The sequence below is a fragment of the Armigeres subalbatus genome, chromosome 3 (assembly GCF_024139115.2).
Source record: "Armigeres subalbatus isolate Guangzhou_Male chromosome 3, GZ_Asu_2, whole genome shotgun sequence".
NCBI lineage: Eukaryota > Metazoa > Arthropoda > Insecta > Diptera > Culicidae > Armigeres > Armigeres subalbatus.
In genome coordinates, this window is record NC_085141.1 from 98,317,624 (window position 1) to 98,338,915 (window position 21,292).

A 21,292-nucleotide genomic window follows, 5' to 3' on the forward strand; every position below is an offset into this window, starting at 1 on the left:
GGAATTTCCTCGAAAGTTCCTTCATGAGTTACACCGGAAGCTAACATAGAAATTCCTAAGAAAGTTCCTCCAGGAAGCAGGAAGTTTTTCGAAGAAATTCCTGGAGGAGTTACTGTAGGAATTTCCGGAGGAGTTCCTGGAGGAAATTCCGGAGAAATTCCTGTTGAAACTTCCGGAGGAATTTCTAGAGGAACTTCCGGAGGAATTAATTAAGAAACTCTTGAAAGAATTCCTGAAAGAACTTCCGGAGGAATCCCTGATGGAACTTAGGCAAAAAATCATGTAGAAACCTTTGGAGGAATCTCTCAATGTACCTCCGGAGGAATCCCTCAAGGAACTTCCGGCAGCAAAGGAATTTGTTGAGAGCTGATTTTCAAATTCTAACTCGCAACAAATCCAAAATTTTCATAATTGGTGACTTCAATGCCAAACACCGTTCATGGAATAATGCTCAAAGCAATTCCAATGGTAAAATTTTATTTGAAGATTGTTCTGCGGGATATTATACTATTCAATATCCCAATGGGCCAACTTGTTTTTCTTCCAGTCGAAATCCTTCAACAATTGATTTAGTTTTAACAGATTCAAATCAGCTGTGTGGCCCATTGGTAACTCATGCTGACTTTGACTCTGATCACATTCCTGTGACATTTGAAATCTCACAAGAAGCCATTTATAATCCAAACAGCTCTACTTTTAATTATCATAGAGCTGATTGGGATTCATATAAAACGTATATCGATAGGAATTTTGATGTTGATATTCCTCTCGATACCCAAGGTGATATTGGTAATGCTCTATTATCTTTGACAAATTTAATTGTCGAATCCAGAGGCATTATAATTCTTAAGTGTGACATTAAATTCAACTCGATTATTATTGACGACGATCTTCAGCTACTGATCCCCCTTAAAAATGTGAGGTGCAGGCAATACCGCTTTGAAAGTTATTTGGCGAGATTTGCAAAATGAAATTAAAAATCGTTTCGCTATTCTGAGAAATACCAACTTTGAGAATAATGTCTCAAAGTTGGATCCCAGTTCGAACCCCTTTTGGAAATTTACGAAAATTCTTTTAAAAAAACCTCAATAGCCAATTCTAGCGTTTAAAGAGGGAAATAAATTTTTATTATTTTATTTTATTTATCCTATTGAGGATCAGGTCACGCGGAGCTTCAAAGACATTTTCAATCAAGAGAATGTTTTTGACCCTTCGTTGGGAACTCAATTTCCCCGAACGCTTCCAAAACTCAGCTTATTATTTTTCCACATAAGCCGAGTGCTTCTTATTTGAAACCTTCTAGCAGACATATTGCCACTATTAATGGGGTTTCAAATAATTGGTCTAGCGAAGCTAAATGTTTAAGACTTCTGCTAAATCAAAAAATAATCACATTGAAGGCATTCATACCAAATGTAACAAATATATAAAGTGTCTATATCCACTTACAAATTTTTGAATTACAAACAAATTTTTAGACCAGCCATGTTGTATGTTTCAAAGGATTCAAAATAAAATATTAAAAATGATTCTGAAGTTGCCTCAGTAGTATAGTACCAATGAGCTTTATAGAATTTCTAATATTGAGACATTGCATCAAATGTCCAATAAAATAATTTCCAATGTATCATAGCAAATAATCATGATAGTGTTAGGAAAACAAGGAACACCTATTGATAAGAAAATTATTTTGAGCTTTTTAGTGGATTGTCTTCACTTGTCATAAGACGAATTTATACAATCCCATTAAATTCCACCACTTAATTGTATCTTGACATGATACAATTAAGTGTCATGATACAATTAAGTGGTGGAATTCAATGGGATTGTATAAACTCGTCTTATGACAAGGGAAGGAACACCTAGTCTAAGAGATGAATGCATGTATTAGATAATTAACAAATCGACATTTGAATCTTTGTTTATAAAAGCAGATAAGTCGTTTTGAAAATTTGGTATTAAAATAAAATGAGTTAAAAAAGGAAAACTTTCAATTAATAACCGAGGAAATCCTGATAAGAATGCTAATTTAGAATACTAAATTGAAAAGCAGGCCAAGTTCCAGTTCGAGCTATTGTAGAAAAAGGAGAACAAACAAAAATATCAGGTTTTCGTGAGTCTAAATCTAATTATCACTGCTTTTATTGATTTGACAAATCATGAATATTAAAAAAATAGGGAATAAAAGTGTAAACTCTTTCGATAGCTGACTGGCAAGAGTTAGAGTTAAAGAAATCATTGGCTATTGTACTTCATCCAGTTTTCATCATCCTAGGATTAATTTTTAAACATTTTTCTGCCAAAAAAAATGAAAATATGTCTATATGTAGAAGCTTAAACACTTGTAACAAAATTACTGAAGAAATTTTAATCTAAATAAAATACTTTCATCGAGAATTTCCACACCCAACCGATGATTGTTAGATTTTCTTTCAATTCTGTATAAGAACATACGAAAACCTGTATAAGAACTAGGCATATGCGAAAATGCTAGATTCTTATACAAATATTGTATGAGACCTTACAATTTTGCAAATTTTTCTTATAATATTTGTTTGTCAGCTATGAAAGCTTGTTTTGTATAGGAATTAAACAATTTCGAATCCACCAATTTCGCATAAGAATCTAACTATTTCGCAGTTCTTATATAGGTTTTGGCAGGTTCTTGTACAAAATTGTTAAAAAAAAACTTAAAATTCGTGATTTGTAAAATTTCCATCATTGAGTAGACATTGTATGTATTCTTTGTATACCTTCGCCCCATCCGAGGAAGATCATCGGCCAATAGAACGAAGTAACAAAAATTGTCTAAATTAATTGCATATTATTCGGTATTACTCGGCTATACGAAAATCATTTTTTTGATATAATTATCGAGAACTTCACATTCTATCCTAAACAATGTGGTCTCGCTTGAATGTAGATATAGAACAGTAAAGCACATGTGACGGTTGGGCAAATCAAGCATCCGAGCATGAGCATGATTGACCGCCCACGGTTGCTACTCCGTTACTGCCAGATCAGATGTAATTTCACAGAGAACCAACAGATGAAGTTTGGGACTGACATCATCTTCAATGTGTAAGAACTGGTGACCCAAAAATAAGCAATACCAGCGCCGGCCGTGTCCGAATGCAGGTCAATTAAGGAATGGGTAGGAAAATGTTGACATGATACTCGCTTTGATAGAAACCGACGAGTCATCTGCACTTCCACGAGAAATCATTGGGATGTTAGATATACTAGGGTAGGGTAGGTATTGTGGCAGGGTTCGTTTTGGTAAACGGTATGCCGTGTATAGCGTGTAGTTTGATCGATTCAAAACATAATCGAACGAACACTAATTATTTTATTTACCGACCGCACTAAGCAGAACAAAATTGCTGATGACCAGCCGATGTCTCTGCTAACCGCACAAAGCAGAACAATATTTTCGATGACCGGCCGATCGTTCTGCTTACTGACGCGAACTGCATCTTCACTTTCTAATTAATTTACTCACCCGCACAAAGCAGAATATCATTTCGATGATCGGGCGATCGTTCTGCTAACCGCACAAAGCAGAACAAATTATGTCATGACCGGCCGTGGCAGATCGTTCTGCCTACTAATTAAATCAGGACTGTACTTGACCTCTGAATGCTGAACATTTATCTTTCAAGCAACAAACAAACATGATCTACTTTTTTTCACTCAATTCCGACAGAAAATTTGATACTCCTAAATAAACGTCTTTGAGGCATGTTTCCAAGTACAGCATTGCGATTAATAAAATCTATTCACATATCGACCGCACAAGCAGATCAAAAGCTTCTGATTCTCGCGAACAATCAGCATATCATATAAAACGCACTCTGATCTATTTTCTTACCAACCTAATAGGTACTAGCATTTCTACCAGTCTTCAAAGAATTAGCTATGTCTAAAATGCATTTTCTACTAACAAAATGGAAAGCGAGGAAGTCAGTTGACAAAAGAGATATATTTGAAATAGGCTATGAGAAGAAAGATTTGAAGATAGTCAAATAGAAGGCAAGCAAAGGCCAGAATAAATATATATTGTGATCTAGTTGGCTGAAAGTCTCTCTGAAAGAACTTCCGTTGGTATTCAAACAAAACTCCATTCGGAATTGGGAAAAATTCCGTTCAAAATTCGGACAAATCAAAGTTCGAATAGAAAAACCGAATCAAAATTTCATAAGAGCTCCGTTCGAAACTCAGACCCAACTCCAATCGGAATTTGAACAGTATTACATCCGAAATTCAAACAGGAATCTATTAGAAATTAGAAAAAAAAACATTTAGAATACAAACAAAAGTAAATTTTGAATTCAAAAAGAATTTCACTCGCAATGCGTAAGGAATTCCATTCGGAATCCGAACAGGATTCTATTCCAATTCCATACGAAAATCGAATAGAATTCCATTCGGAATCCAAACAGAACTCTGTACGGAATCTGATTAGAATTCAATTTGACAATCGAAACGAAAAAAAAACATTGAAAAACAAAAGTTTTTGAATATGTAGATTTGTAGAAGACAAATCAGTAGGGTGTAGTAGGGTCTAGAATTTTGTCATTCGAAATTAATGAAAATTGTACTTAACAGACTCGGTGTTCCTGTCGTGATCTTGATAGTCGATGATCACTACTTTCACATGCTTGTATCCTGCATACGAAGTTGTTTAAATTAAGTAGAAACTCATTATCCCCTTTCTTCAGAGAGGAGGCTGCCATTGCAGAGCCCGAAAAGTTACTCGAGCTTGATCCAGTACATTATTCGTCCAGTTTTGTTCTGCCATCAACGATTAAAAGAACTGTCCTCTACACCGCTCTCGATGTACGCGTTCACTCAGATTTTTTGAAAATTTATTCACTGGTTTTGACAACTTTTTATCGGTTATATATTTTTCACGCCCGACTTCTGCCAAGGCTTACTCCGATCTTCTCAAGCATCCGAAAGATATTCAATTTGAAAAAAAAGAGCTAACCGCGGTGGAACTTGGTGCTCGGATTCTGATGGCTTTTCCGCAAACCTTCAAGTGGTCTTGTTGTGTAGGGGCTATCTATGAGGTTGAGAATTCGAGTCCCTCTAAGACACGTGGATTCTTTTTCGTAAATTTCATATCAATTTGTTCATTTTGATACACATGCTGTGCATATGCACAGCCAATATTTATTTAACAAAAAAAATGTTCTAGCGAAGTAACCTTCCAACGTCTTTTAACAATTTTTATATCAATCGCTTATGATGATGCTCCCGAACTTTATACCTTTATACCAACCATCCAACTACTTGACATCGATGAGAGCGTCGCTGGCCTCTTGTTAAGTAAATTTCACATTACCATTACCTTCCCTTTCCTTGTAACGGAGAAAATGGGCGTGGCGTGGCAATGATAGCTTTCATGCTTTATCATTTTGGAAATGGGTGGAAATTCATAAGCAATTGGGGTAAGAAAGTTAAAGATCATACATAACAGCTATCAGAATGCAATCTACGAAATACTCCGTTACAACGCAACACAACTTCCTTTTCCGTCAGGTGTGCGATGAAAAAGACTACCCCAGGAGCCGATGTTCTGATGCCTGTTAGCTGATTCAAGTTTCGAACGACTTTTCCAGTTTTTATAAAATGCAGAAAAGGACAGTCAGCAGGAACTTGAGAGCGAATCTCGAGAGTTTAAAATAAAAACAATTTGTCGAAGTATCTCTCGGTATGAATGTTGCCATGCTTCCCGCTATTCGCAATTTCATATTCAATATTGATTACTGCTCAATCGACAACGGCAGTAAAGCGCATTTTTTCCAATACAATTAGGCATCTCAGCTTATCAATTCTGAAAACCAACTCTAACGTCCAAAGTTGTGGAGGCAGGTACTTATAAAAAGTATAGATCTGTACCATTATAAAATTGAGGCAGAAATATTGATTGATGATGGGCTGGAAAAAAGTGAAAACTACAGCAGCAGAAAAAACGGTAAAAACAGCTCGCTTACTGTGCACTACGCGAGCGAAACTGCATTCATTCTTTACTTCTTTTCCTGTGTTGACAATGTGAAGTAAAATTGATGGCAGGAAGAAGCTAAAAAAATAAATTGAAAAACTGCGCGCTGGACCATTGTTGCCGAAAAGCTACCATCCTGGTTTTATCAATTATCCTTATTTTTTGTGCCGATTTTCAACTTTCCTTTTTTGTGATTTTTATTGAATTTTCACATAAACAAAAAAATACATCATTTATTGTAATTTTAACATTGAGACGACTAAATTGGGCTGCGATTTCGCAACCACTGAATAAGGCATTGCTCGAGTGTTCGATGCAACCCTGTAGGTATATTAACGCTGTACAAACCATTTCGCTCCACTTCGAACCTGACCAAATGATTTTAGCTGACCGCAGGATAAAAATAATTGAAGCTAAACAAAAATCGACAATTGTGGTCGCAAGTAAAATGTTGTTGATAAGAACAGCGAAGCCAAACCGCTGACATTGTGTCGCCGTCATCGTGCACCATATATTGTATTATCGATTGCGAACCACATCGATTAGCACTTGTTGCATTTGTCAGAGATTTTCACCGCATTTGCTTCCGCCGTATCAGCGCGTAGAATCGGATCGGAACCTCTCCCTTTGATAAGAGAATACAATCAAGCGGAAATCCAAACCCCTAAAGTGGTTGTTCGAAACTATGATAAGGGGGTGTCATTGTTTTGCCGTTATGTTAGTTCATTGTCATCGTTTGATTGTGGATTATTCAATTCCGTCGTTTCCTTAAATTCAAGCTCTCTCGGTGCATTATTGTGACAATTTGGTAATTAGGATGATGTTAGTGAACCTCACACGAATTTGATTTAATTATGCAGGTGATTGCCTTTGTCATGTACGTAGTAGGCACATTATACTGCGTTGTAGCGTAATTGTTGTCAAGTATTTGATCCATTCCGCGGAAAACGGGTTGTTTAGTTTTGTTCAACGGCTACTTATCTTCGAAGCAAAATAAACTTACTGGTACTGGTGAAAAGGTCTTGGATCACGTTTCCAAGAAGCTTGTTTGTCTATATCTTGGTTGGATACTGTCCGATATCCTACATAAAATTTAAAGCAAAAAATGACAAATAGGCTGCAAAAATATGTATTTAATTTTGTGATTAAATTGCATGACAAGTATGCAGCGATTCGGAAATAAGCGGAACATAAACATTTAGGTTTGTGACTCAATGAAATGTTCAGAGTTGAAAAGGACAATCAAAGTATACCATCATATTGTGGAGGATGCAGCCACGCCACACGATGCAGCATAGATGAGTTGTCGCGCGGTTGTTGTAGCACAGCATAGTTCCTACATACTTTGCGCACTGCATCGCTTCCGTTCAGTACATGGTGTGCAATCGGTGCTAACGGTCGTGTCTTAACTTTTCGGCGTCGTCGGTCGATACGGTTTTGTTGGGCAAGGTCAAGATTGTTGTGTCACAGTAATTTGGTGTTTGTGTCGTGAGACGAAACCAGCCGGTGCAGTTATTTGTACAGCTATTTGCAGGTGATAACGATAACGGTATGATTGTGTTTTCTTTTGTCTTTGGAAAAGGAGAAATTCGAATTCGAGTTGTGTGATTCTGGAAATTAACTACTGCGGAACCATGATGAAGAATAATTGGAATCTAGGATGTGCTGTTATGTTGTATTTGAGATAAATTTAATTCAACCTCAATCGTCTAAATTTGAATGGTTCCTAGAACCACAAATTGGTAATGGATATGTTTTGGGTTACTTATTGTTATGATGGAAATTCAATAAATTTGCCATTCAAATAAGGTTTCTCCATTCCCGGCAGAATATGCGTGAAGGTTTATTAAATAATTAAATATAGGTGTCTATATATTACACTAGACGCATCTGCCCTATCTCGTTTGGGTATTTTTCGATCTAACTTTCAATTATTTATTGCAGCGTCGCAATCTACATCGATCTCAGTTGGAGCTTGATAGCTTTCTTCAAAACTCATGAAAACGTTGTATTTTGACAATTGGTCTAATTGTTGTATATATTAACACTGAAAATCCCGAAAAGACGAATCGATTAGTGAGAAAATTTTGCAAAGCGTAAGGAAATGAAGATTATTTTTTCTGTATAGAGATAAAGTAACTTTCCCTGAATGTTGCAGGCTGTGTAATATTCCAATGAGGCCTATATCTGTTCGAAAACTGGGCACGACAATTTGAAGCCAAGTAGTAATTATCATGGTCAGAATGATATTTATGAAAATATCACCTTTCGAAATTGATTGAATTGGAAATAACAGGCGTCAACAAATTAGATGCTTTTTCCTATTTACGATGAACAAATTTGACACAGTTACTGGCAATTTCGACAGCACGGTATTCATAGACATTATTGTTCCGATGTAGTTTTTATTTGTTGTTTCAGGTTACAATTTTATATGTATTCAGAAGTGTTGTTTTTTGAGTTCCAGTGAATAAAGAAAATGTAAATAATAGAAGTGTGTAAGTTGAATAGATTGTGTGTTAAATAATAATTGTAAAGATAATAGTGGTGACTCTACCTTAAGATCTTGGTAACCGACACCGTTTTGTGAAAACGACAATACTTAGTCCGGCACATTTGCAATGGTTGATCCGATTCTATATTTGCTATAATAAATAGAATAAACGGTTGTTTAATATTCAATACTAGTTGACCCGGCTGACGTTATCCTGAATATTAGACACATTGCGTTGTGAACTGCCCATGCAAAACAGCCATAAGATTCTTAATTTTAAATTCCACGGTTTCCTAAATTTTACTCGTGTTTCTACATGATAACATATCCTATCAATCCGTCGGAGATTATAACGAACAGTTTGAAGGAATGAAGAAAATCATCCAACCGTTTTTTATGTCATTCGGATACGACACAAAGCAATTTATTTTTATATAAGAAAAAATAATAAAAAAGAAAAAGAAGATTGTGAATGGATGTCCAATTTGGTATTGCGAGTAAAGGCATAGGATTGCCAATCCGGGGATGGTGAGTTTGATTCTCGATTCGGCTTAGGATGTTTCCGGTTTCGATACATTCTCGGCTTCACTGGAAATAGTGGAAATAGTGTGCAATTGGTGGGCATAGAAAAACTTTCAATTAATAACTGTGGAAATGCTAATAGAACATTTCTAGTGTTAATAGAAAAGCAGGACAAGTTCCAGTTGGAATGTAAAGCTTGCTGGAACACGTTCAGAAATTTATCAATTATAATACTACAGCCGTAGAATAAAATAAATCATTAGTTTTCTGTACAAAGTACCGAGAATCGGTCAAGTAGTGGCTTACCATATGTACTTACCCTATTATTCATGCGCTCAATCATTGAGGAAAGTGCGATCGATCGTGTTAACGCTTGGTACGGTGGGAAGAACGCAAGGTGCAAACAAAAAGATTTCTGCTTCGATAAGCGTGTTATAGCTTTGTGCGATGACTTGTCCGGGAGTAACGCGGAGTTGAAAAAAAACCTGCTTCGATAAGCAGATTAGTTAGTATGCAATCGGTCGTGTTACCGCCATGTACGGCGCGACTTGTCCGGGAGGAACGCTTTGTGAAGAGAAAAAGAGTGTTGTTCTGATAAGATGTTTGGCTTTATTAAAGAGACTTTCAGCCCTAGGCTGGCTCGTCCCCAAATAAGTAGATTAATTAGTGCGCGAACGATCGTGTTATCGTTTTGTGCGGTGGCTTGTACGAAAGGAAAGCGGAGTGAACAAAAAACAGATTTCGGCTTCGATAAGCAGATTATTTGGTGCGCCAGCAATCGTTTTATCGCTTTGTGCGATAAATTGTCCAGAAGGAACGCGAGCGATTGTGTTATCACTTTGTGCGGTGACTTGTCCAAGAAGAACGCGGAGTGCAAAAAAAAACAATGTCTGCTTCGACAAGCAGATTAACTAGTGCGCAATGGAGAACGCGAAATGGAAAGAAGATGTCGTTTCGATGAGCAGATTAATTATTGCGCGATCGATCGTGTTGTCGCATGAAACGATGATGGTTTATCCGAGAAAAACTCTGAGTAAAAAAACAATTGTGCGGTCGGAATAAAAATCAAAGTGCTCCTTTGACCGTGTTACTGCATAGCAGAGCCTCAGGCCAACTTGAACCTTCTAAAGGGTTTAAGGCTCACGAAATCAAAGGAGTTGCATCAATATTCTTAGTAGTAGCCAGTGGTACAAAGTGTCGCCGTTGAAGTCACACAAAACCTGACAATAACAAAATCCAGATCATGTGTCAAGTACTCAATTGTGATGCTTAAATTTGGATCTCACATGCTTGGTGTAACGATTACCATGAAAGTGACATTTTAGCAACTAGCTCTGCGTCACTCACCATGTCTTCACTCCTTCTGTCTGTGATCACCAGCATGAATGATAGGAACACTTTTTAGATGTTGTGGTTGTCCTATTCCAGGGTGTTGACTCAAATTTGAGAATAAAATTCCCTGACTTTCCAGACCATTCCTCGAAAAATTCCAGGTATGAAAAATGTTTTTTTCAATTCCTAGAAGCGCATGAAAATTTCTGCATGTATAAACCCTTGAAGTCCATTATGAGTTTCTGAGCTACTGGAAGCCTAATCACTTCTAGAAACAAAAAAAATGAGAATTTGGAGAATATCGTAGGCTAATCTGGTCGTTCATAAAAATTCAAGATAATGCGCAGAACTGCTGAAAAATTTTCATAATTCACATGTTTCCAAAATTGGCTCCAATTAATGTTATAAGTTTTCTAGTGCCTTCATCCACCATTGGCAATTCTCACGGACTCCCTGGTGTCGCAATAGACCTCCAATACTACTGACGGACTTCTTCAAATCGTTTTCATTATCTTTATGGAAATTTGTGTGAAATGTTGTATCTTTTGATACGACTTTTGAACTCTTTCCAAACCATCGTGGATGCTTTTAGAAATCCTTCTAGAGTCGTTAAAAAAAATACGGATTAGGTGAGCATCGAGAAACCTCCATGGCTCTTAAGTATACTTACGAAGTAAATACCTATTCTTAATCACTCTCTGTGGAGTTTATGGAATTCTAAAAATAGTTAAGGACTGCTTACAATCTTCCAGATAATCATGAATGCAATCTCTACAAGCTCACATAAATCTTTGCAGCACTTATAGTAAGCCTAGCAAAATATTCTAACCACTGCAATACTACAAATAACTTGGTTTGAACACAATCAGGTTGTTAAATTTTTGTCGATTGTGACCTTCGGTTTAAATAAAGTAATGGTCCCTTAGAAAAATATCCAAAAAAAATGGGTGTTTTTTTAAAAAGGGGCATAATTAGTCTCAAATGCTAAGGGGAGTTACACCTACTCTATTTATTTTATCGATTTTTAGTTGATTTTCAAAAATGGTCTTTCATGGAGTTTTAGCAATGTTTTATTTATGTAATATAGAGTTGCAACAAGCAATGAAACTTAGTAAGGAACATCTAACAGAGTTTTTTGAAGAGCTCAAACTGTTAGAAGATTCCTTTGCATATTTTTTATATGAATCCCTTCACGAAGACATTCTATTCAAATTTGAGTAAATACCATACCAAGTTTTTGAAGCGGAGCTTTTGAAAAAAATCTACTTGACATCCATCGAGGGATTCCAGGATAAAAACTATCCAGACATTTTTTTTAAATCCTTTTGGATTTTTTTTATGTTTCAGTGAGAATTCTGAAGTAGTTTCTGGACGAAATTCTTAAAGATCAACATGACCATTAATTTGACCCACCTAAGGACGTGAGGATCGACCAATGACTTTATAAGCCCATCATCATATGGAAGTTCACGTAATGTTTTTAAAATATTACCCTCAGAATCATGTTTGGAGATGAGGCCGATGCTGTAGAGTGCCGTCACAGGTCAACCAAGATACTATTCGGGGCTTTCGTTTAACAAGCTTCCAAATATCTAGCTGTTGATTGTAGGTTGAACATGTTTGATGATTTTTGTTGAACTGTTCTGAACTATGGCCTATTTCAGCCATTTGATTCAGTTTCGACTGCTTTCACTAGATAATTTTTTGGGCGTTACATTTTTATCAAAAGGAAATGTACTATATTAGATTTTTCATTAGAGTTAGTAGAGTTCATTAGAGCATTAAATGAAATTTTGCTATATCATAGGTACATCAAATTATTTTATAAGGAATGACTCTTGCGATTGATAATCATCATCAAAGTATTTGAACGAACTTTCAGAACTTCTTTTGTTTGATGGGAACATGACTCAAACGCTACTAATAAGGAAACTGCAAAAAAATTAAATTGACTCCGATACAAAACCATTCTAACTAAATAATCTAAAATATTAAAAAGGACTTTAAAAAACCCAGATTAATCCACCTAGCGGCGATGATGCCTTTCTCGTGCATCGTAAAATGTACTGAAAAAATCACATGAGAAAGGTCAAAAAAGCACTTTAGGGGGATAGATCGCATATTTTCTATCATTTTGCATGTTTTTGCATTAATTACTATGCATTCCCACCATTCCTGAAAAAAAAATTTTTTTTCGATTTTAAAATTTTTTTTCCAAGGGGGGACCCTTGGGAAAAAACAATGATTTTTCAATAATTCCGAAATGCAATGTCCGATCGGGCCAATTTTCAATAGCAAACAATGGGACCGCATTCCCCGTCGAATGCAACTTGTTGCGAGTAAATCGGGTAATGCTAAGTTCCAAAAAGTGTGTCTACAAAATTTGTACACATACACACATACACACACACACACACATACATACATACACACAAACAGACTTCACCTCAATTCGTCGAGCTGAGTCGATTGGTATATAACACTATGGGTCTCCGAGCCTTCTATCAAAAGTTTGGTTTTGGAGTGAAATTATAGCCTTTACGTATACTTAGGATACGAGAAAGGCAAAACTATTTGGATCAGGTCTCAACAGTGACCATTTGAGCAACATGGCTTTGGAACCTCTGTTATTGATTAGTGATTAATAGAAACAAACTCGATTACCATGGGGAACATGAAAAGGGCACGGAGTAGACTTTTGGTCTAGAGACTGCCAACGGCCACACAAAAAAAGCTTTATAGCTTGATAGTGGAGGTGGATGTCAACTGTAACTGCCTCGGAGTATTGTTTATCGGCTATGCAGTCTGATGAACAACAGTTATATTATTTCCGATCCGACGTTTCAGTACTTTTATTGGTCCTTTTTCAATGGATTAAAATTGGTTCAGAATTTCATTGTCATAAGTGTCCTTAGTTTTGTATATTGCTCTAATTAAAAAAATCTCTATAAATTTGCAATATTGGCTTTTGTGATTTTTTTCCCTGACCTCAATGAAATTTCCCTGACTTTCCCTGACATTCCAGGTCCAAAATGAAATTCCCTGACTTTCCAGGTTTTTCCAGATAGTCGACAACCTGTATTCGTGTCATCATCAAAAAACGACGCATCCTACAAAAAAGTGTTGTATGGGTGACTATCGCAAAATCAGTCAAACTTTCTAATTTTTTTTTTCGAAAAACTCTAAATTAAGCCCTACACTAAAAAAATCAGTTTTAAAAATTAAAAGCCGATTTGCAAAAAAACGACCCTTTTGATTTTGACGAAATTTTGTCTCAAGATAGGTGATTATGTTCTCTACCAACCGTCCATACAACGCAAGCTTGGCACTTTTAAGGGAAAAAAAGTGTTTCTAACAAACGCTTTTTCTTATCGGAATTGATATTTTTTTCAGTGTCAGTGGATTTAACATATATATACATACATATATTAAATATTCCTGTACAGTCAAGCAGAGTACAATGTTTTGGTCGCAACCAAATAAGCTAATAAAGGAATGTAATATTTTTTTGAAGATAAAACCCCCATACAAATTGAGTTGCTTGGGGTTCTGGCTATCATTGGTTTAGTTTCGGATGAAAATACACTGAAAATAATTCCGACAAGAAAAAGTTTTTGCTAGAAAAACTTTTTTTCTTTCAAAGTGCCCAGCTTGCGATGTTTGAACGGTTGGTAGGGAACATAATCACCTATCTTGAGACACAATTTCATTCAAATCAAAAAGGGCGTTTTTTCGCAAATTGAGTTTTAATTTTTATAACTGATTTTTTTCAGTGTAGAGCTCAATTTGGATTGTTTCCAATCTTTCTATTAGAAAGTTTGACTGACTTTGCGATAGTTACCCATACAACTCTTTTTTGTAGCATGCGTCGTTATATCCATTTGAAAAATCCAGCAAAAAAAGTTTGGCCCTTTTCAAAAGATAGTCTAGATTGAATTTGGAAACACTTTTAGTTAATTTAACTATTGATTTATCAATTTAAAAAAAACGACGTTATTCCAATCAAAATCAATCAATAACGATCAATAAAGTGCTCACCTGCACTTTTGACAGCTGACCGACCTGAGCTCTTTATGGCTCTCAGCTTGTGGTTGCCAATCTGGGTGTCACGCTTACCTAAGGTATACTCACGTACACACATCAAATCTTCGAATTTCTATGGGAAATTATTTGGAATTTCCAAGAGAAATTATTTTGAATTTCCAAGGGAAATGTTTGGAATTTACAAATGAAAATGTTTGGAATTTCTTTTAGAAATTATTTAGAATTTCAAAAGGGAAATTATTTGAAATTTCAGCAGAAAAATCTTCCCAGAATTGGCCAGAATTTCCACGCGAAGTCCTTCGCCATTTCCACAGTATTTTGTTTATTTTTTTTAATATCGGAAGGAACTCCTAGGAGTTTTTACGAGAAACTCTGCGGAGTTTTCAAGAAAAAATCAACGGGAATTCCACAAAAGCAAATTTATCAGAGTTTTCGCGGGAAATTGTTCAGATTTTCCAAGGTAAATTCTTCGGAAGTTCCCCAAAAAATTCAAAAAAAAAAATTTCATTGGATTTTTTTTTTCTTTATTTCTGTGAGAAATTCTTCGAAATTCTCACGGGAAATTGTTCAAAAACGGGAAGGGTCGTTTGCCGACCGTAAGCCGAAAGACATTTAGCCAATTTCAAAGTTTGGCAGAAACGTTTATTTGGTCGAAAGCGACGTACGGCCGAACTGTCAATTTGGCCAAATACCCGTTTACCCTAACAGGTCGTTTGGCCGAATAGACCGAACGGGACATTTGGGCGAAAAAATCGTTTGGTCGAAAATTATTTTGTTTTTTGTTTCATTAAGCCGAATCTTTATACGTTTAAAAAAATTTAATTTACTGAACAGGTTATATAACCAAAAATGTCGGTTCATCCGGTCAAAAATCACATTTTCGGCCAAATGGCTCTTTCTGTCAAACGAGCATTTTGACTTATTTGGCTAAACGCCTTTTTTACCAGCTAGACCGAATGACATTTCGGCCAAATAACATTTTTAGCTCTTTGTGCCAAACGACCATTTCGGATAAATGGCATTGTTGGTCAAATGTACAGTTTGGTTGTAAGACATCTTTGGCCTCCAAATATATTTCAAGGTGAAGACATTTTTGCCTTTCTCGTACAACAAAGTTGTACCGAAAGGCTATCATTTCACTCCAAAAACGAACTTTTTATAGAAGCCTTGGAGACCCATAGTGTTATACAGTCACTCTCAAAATTGAGCGTACACCATGGATTAGATGAATATATTCGAAAATTCCAAAGGAAAATTAATTGTTGGCTCGGATGTTTTTAATGCATTTCAATATTCATCCCTTCCTTCAATGTATGCGTACATAAAATGGTTGAAATTTTTTCTCTAAAGTTCATTTATTGGAAAATGATCTCAAAATACGCCTATTAGATGTTACAAAATTGAGCGTACAGCGATTTTTTTTCTATAAAATTTCTTATTATAAACACGATTAATGTATTTTAATATTGTTTTTTCATGATTATATTTATAATAATAAACATCCGCTACTTAAACATTCAATGTTTAGAAATAAAACCATTTTGATAAGAAAATTATTTTGAGCTTTTTAGTGGAATGTTTTCACCTGTCATAAGACGAGTTTAAACAATCCCATTGAATTCCACCACTTAATTGTATCCTGACAGATACGTATTTCGACCTCAACAGTAAGGCCGTCTTCAGTGTCTTGTACTTGACTCGAGTCAAGTACAAGACACTGAAGACGGCCTTACTGTTGAGGTCGAAATACGTATCTGTCAGGATACAATTAAGTGGTGGAATTCAATGGGATTGTTTAAACTCGTCTTATGACAGGGGAATAAAACCATGTTTTAATCAAAATGGCGAACAAGTAAGATGTATTAACAATGCTATTTAACAATTCAATGCTGCTGGGCCAAATAGGTGCTTTAAGATATGAATTTCTCCGGCATCGTGTCTTATATATGATAGATTATTAAAATCGAACGAGACATACGATAAATTTGGGAAAATTCAGTCGGTAAATGATGAAAACAGATGTAAACATACAGCGAAAACGACAAATGTTGGGAATGGCATATTTCAAATTAAGTATAACTTTATTTAAAAGTCAATGTATAGGTAGCTTATAAGCTCAGGACACTCATTAATAATAATATTAATAAAAGAGCAGAACACGGATACATTATAAGACGTCATTTTATATTTGAAGACTCAGTCACCGTAGGAACAAATTTGGTTGAATCATTTAAATTTATCAAGGTATCATTAAATAAGCTGTCGAACTTTTAAAAAAGTTTATTTTTTCTCTCCACATGGAAATCATCCAATTGTATCCCTTATGGTAACAGATCGTGGAGTTTAATCCAAATTTAATTATGAAACTACGATTTTAAGCTATCTTTTCAATATTCAATCAGAAGTGCTCTACGGGGTTGAAAAGCTGTTTTTTTGTTCGGTACCTTAACATGTACCTTGTACTTTTAGAATTTGACTGTTTATGATTGGATTCAATAATATTACTCTTAATGAAAGACCTGAGACAAAATCAAGCTTTAAAACAAATTTCAGTTAAAGACATACTAAATTTTAATTATGTCATTCCTAACATTTGTCGTTTTCTCTGTATGTTTACATCTGTTTTCATCATTTACCGACTGAATTTTCCCAAATTTATCGTATGTCTCGCTCGATTTCGCTTATCTATCATATATAAGATACGATGCCGGTGAAATCCATATCTTAAAGCATCTATTTTCCCTAGCAGCATTGAATTGTTAAATAGCAATGTTCTTACCTCTCACTTGTTCGCCATTTTGACCAAAACATGGTTTAATTTCAAAACATTGAATGTTTAAGTAGCGGATGTTTATTATTATAAATATAATCATGAAAAACTATATTAAAATACATTAATCATGTTTATAATAAGAAATTTTATGAAAAAAATTCGCTGTACGCTCAATTTTGTAACATCTAATAGGCGTATTTTGAGATCATTTTCAAATAACTGAACTTTAGAGAAAAAATTTCAACCATTTTATGTACGCATACATTGAAGGAAGGGATGAATATTGAAATGCATTAAAAACAACCGAGCCAACAATTAAATTTCCTTTGGAAATTCGAATATATTCATCTAAACCATGGTGTACGCTCAATTTTGAGAGTGACTGTATACCAATCGACTCAGCTCGACAAACTGAGCACATGTCTGTCTGCCCGTGTGTATGTATGTGTGTATGTGTGTGTGTATGTGTGTGCACAAAAGATAAGTAAAACATTAGACAACTTTTCATAAAGTAATCCTTAACCGATTTTCATCCAACAAGTTGCATTCGAAAGGTGGTAAGGGCTTGTAGATCACTATTGAATTTTGTGACGATCAGCCGTTGCGTTCAAAAGTTATTAAGAAAATGGTTCATTGAACCCTTGATTGAACCATATAAGGTTGGTGTCTTGGCTAAATGCGAGAAAGGCAGTATCACTTATCGGTGAATTAAGTTGGGTTTTTTAACTTATGGTCGCGATATTTCATTCATAAGAGGCAGGGTTTAAATCCAAAGGAGAATGAGAAAATCTCTCACCTATCATGTCTGTATACACTCTCGATAGCTAGCATACCGTGGGAGATGTTTTTCGATAGCTGTGAACTGATTCGGAGGGCTACAACCCATGATAATTTTTTTTAATAAGCCCCAATTGCGGGGGCACCGGTTCTGATGATGCATTTCAACTTGTTTTACACAGCTGTGCGAAAAAAATATGGTCCCCAACCAGGGAATCAATATTCGAGCAACGCCTAACAACATACCCTTTGTCGTCAACAGAGTTTGTTACTGACAAACGCACCTAGTGACAAACCTTTATCAGAACCCGAACACAATATGACAAGAATCATTTGCCTTGTATGCTCTGATATTTCCGAGAATACGATGCTAATTTTGTAATCATTGTTTGATTCTCGAATATTTCTATAAAAGCAGAAACTATGATAGCATAAAACCAAAATTTGCTCTAGAAATAATGCAAAATAACGGGATGAAAAGTTAGCAGCAAGATTGTCTTCTTTTTTGTTGCTGACAAAAATTGTCGTGTATTTGTCATTATTATCTCCGACAAAAACAAAGCTTTGTCGTTGGTTCTCTTTTGTCGCTTGTTTCGCAAGCACATTTCAGAAAAATTGATTCCCTGTCCCCAACATAAAATGAGCGAGAACAAAGCGTTTTATCAAACCCCCTCGGTGTCGGTGGGGCCCGCCTATCCGAATCAGTTTTTTTTTTCAACTTGTATACAAGTGCGATAGTTTTGTTTTCAGTGCTTGTTATGATTCGAAGAGGTTTTTGCCTGTCTTTTATCGTTGTTCGTTATCTATTTAGAGCGATTTCTGCAAACCCTGATAAGAGGAAAACGGAAATCATTTCATATCAATTCATACCTACATTTATTGTAGGATATCATCAGTTATAGGTTTGAAGGACATCCGATACGATTTGTGATCAATTCGACATTGTTGTTTCAAAAGGGCGAAAGTCGCAAACGTAAACATTAACTTCTTCTGCTGATTTCAGGAATATTAGAGACTTCTGGCGGTATTTTTCCACTCGATAGAAGGCGCGGAGCGCCACCAGTTCCAAGTGATTGTTAGCTGGGAGCGGTCCTAGTTGTTAAGGAATTTGCAGGAAAAGGCATTGTTTACGGTTGCGACATTGGCCCTTATGAAACAACCGTGTCGGATTGTCTCTGTTAAACGAAAGCTGTTGCAGAAAAATGGGATTTTTTTTGTTCGCGCTTGCTTGGTGCTACTTGGCAGAGACTCGGTCATATTAAAAGTCCTTGCAAAAAATTGAACATCAAGTTAGTTGCAGACATCCTACTGAGCAAGAACCGAAAGCTAGAAAGAAGTTGAAATAAACGAAAGACTAAAGGTCGAAGGGAAGAATAATCATAAAGGACAAAACGTCAAAACAGGACTTCCTTTTTCCTTCCTCCTTCTTTCTTCTTCCTTTTCCTTCTTTCTTTTTCTCAATTTCTTAATTTGTTTCCTTTCTTCAGTATTCATTCTTTCTTTTTTATAGCTTGATCTTTGTGATTTTCTTAAAATGTATTACATCTCTTCTTTCTTCCAGCTTCAATCGATCTTCATTCGTCTTCCTTCTATTTTCTCCCTTTTCCCTTCTTCCTTCTTCATTTTCGTTTTGTCCTGTTCGACCTTCTGTCCCTTCTGACGTTTTGTCTTAACCTTCTGTCCTTTCGACCTTTTTGCCGTAGATTCCGAAAAATCATTGTTTAAACGAAAGATTAAGGCCAAAAGCAAACCCATACCGGAATGAAGTTGAACGAGATTCATATCCAGTTTCGCAGATGATACATTCAAAATGCTCCACCGAAAGGAAATTCACAGAACCCATCATCTGAAGCAGTAGATTATTCGACCTGACGACAATATCATTCTCGAGCACGTGGCAATGTTTGCGAACCAAACGGGTCGCAACATAAATTTACGAGAATCTGTCACCCTCCGCACCGATGCCGCTGAAATTGTCTACAAACTGGGCTTCTCGTACCACCTGACTAACGGTGCCTAATCACCTTAGTTGCGATTATGGTTTATTTCGCGGCAGATAGATCAGCATAAGCATTCTTGATTATGGTCATATCAATGCAACGACGTGCTCTCAAACAGACAATCGCAGCGCAGATAATTGAATCAAAAATTGTCACCCATAGTTAGAGGGGTGTGTTTCAGACGCATAGAAAATTAACTTAGCCCCTAACGAGGGCCTGCTTCATCATATGTATGAGAAAATTAGTTCACGACGAGGCTAATTAGATGGTCCTGCATATAAAGCTCAGCTCGTCTGTTATCATGGACGCATGTTTATTGATTTTATTCACAAAGGTTGGTAGATTGGGCATAGAGAAATGATTAAATGACAAGCAACGAAATGGAAACGAAGGTGTAGTCACGCCTGCAATCATTCTGACTTAGAATCTAAATTGTTCGTTTTGTGCATCATGATATGTATATTTGCTTATAAATCTTTCTCGTTCGAAGTTCCCTTTTTTATGAAATCTCAAAAAAAGAGAGAAAAACGAAATTTAAAAAACTATGATTTTGTTTTACTTTAAGCTTCAGATGCCAGAGAAGATCTCAAAGTACTAATCATAAGTTCAAGAATTCCGTTGGAACTGTAACCAAACCAGTTTACTTAAATGATTAAAAATCTTGCAGCCGTCAGTCATCAAAACCTATAGATATTGAAATCTAAAAAAAAATCGTTGTGTAAAAAAATCTTACTCTATGATTAGGATTGCTTCATTCTTGACAATTAAAACAAAAACTGATCAATATTGATGTAGATCAATATTGTGTTAAATCTTTGATTACGATCGTCTTTTGAGTTCATTCATTAACCATAATAATTAATCATGGTCAAAAATAACCTAATCAGTATTAATAATCTTTAATCACCGAGTTAAATGATTTAATCATAATCAGTTGAATCATTCTTTGGATGCTTTAACCATTAACGCTCTGATCACCCGGTAACAGGGATGGAGAACGCGACCCATGTTTGAAGGAGAATGGCTTTGGATACCAAGTCGACGGTGGAGCGTGTGGGCGCCCTGTTGCTTCGAGCAAAGCATTGAAGAATCAGGAAAAGTGCGTAGGTGTATCCTGATTCCTGAACACAAAATAAGAGGTTGAACTGCAATCAATGCCCACAAAGTGGGAGCTTAGGCTCGATAAGTTCACCTTGCGTTAATTGATGCATGCCCCTGGAATTGACTACTAGCTTTGGTTTTAGTGCTTCGAGTTTAAAATAACACAACCCAACTTTTTGATACGCTTAAAAAAATAACAAAAAACCAAGTGAAACATTCGACAGAAAGTTTATTGTTATTTG

The 21,292-nt window shown here is 35.9% G+C and overlaps 1 protein-coding gene across 10 annotated transcripts in view; it reads left to right on the plus strand.

Moving 5' to 3' along the window:
• Positions 1-21,292, plus strand: part of LOC134225227 (high affinity copper uptake protein 1) — a 155,615-nt gene that overhangs the window by 81,873 nt on the left and 52,450 nt on the right. For 2 of the 10 annotated variants that reach the window (XM_062705118.1, XM_062705120.1), the window contains exon 1: positions 6,772-6,867. The exons of 4 other annotated variants lie outside the window; for them this stretch is intronic. In XM_062705118.1, the coding sequence (XP_062561102.1) occupies positions 6,862-6,867 (6 nt within the window). In that variant the 5' untranslated portion in view covers positions 6,772-6,861. Of the gene's footprint in view, positions 1-6,771; positions 6,868-7,389; positions 7,557-21,292 lie in introns of those variants that run through there. 4 more of the 10 variants (XM_062705110.1, XM_062705111.1, XM_062705116.1 and 1 more) reach the window with 4 other exon arrangements.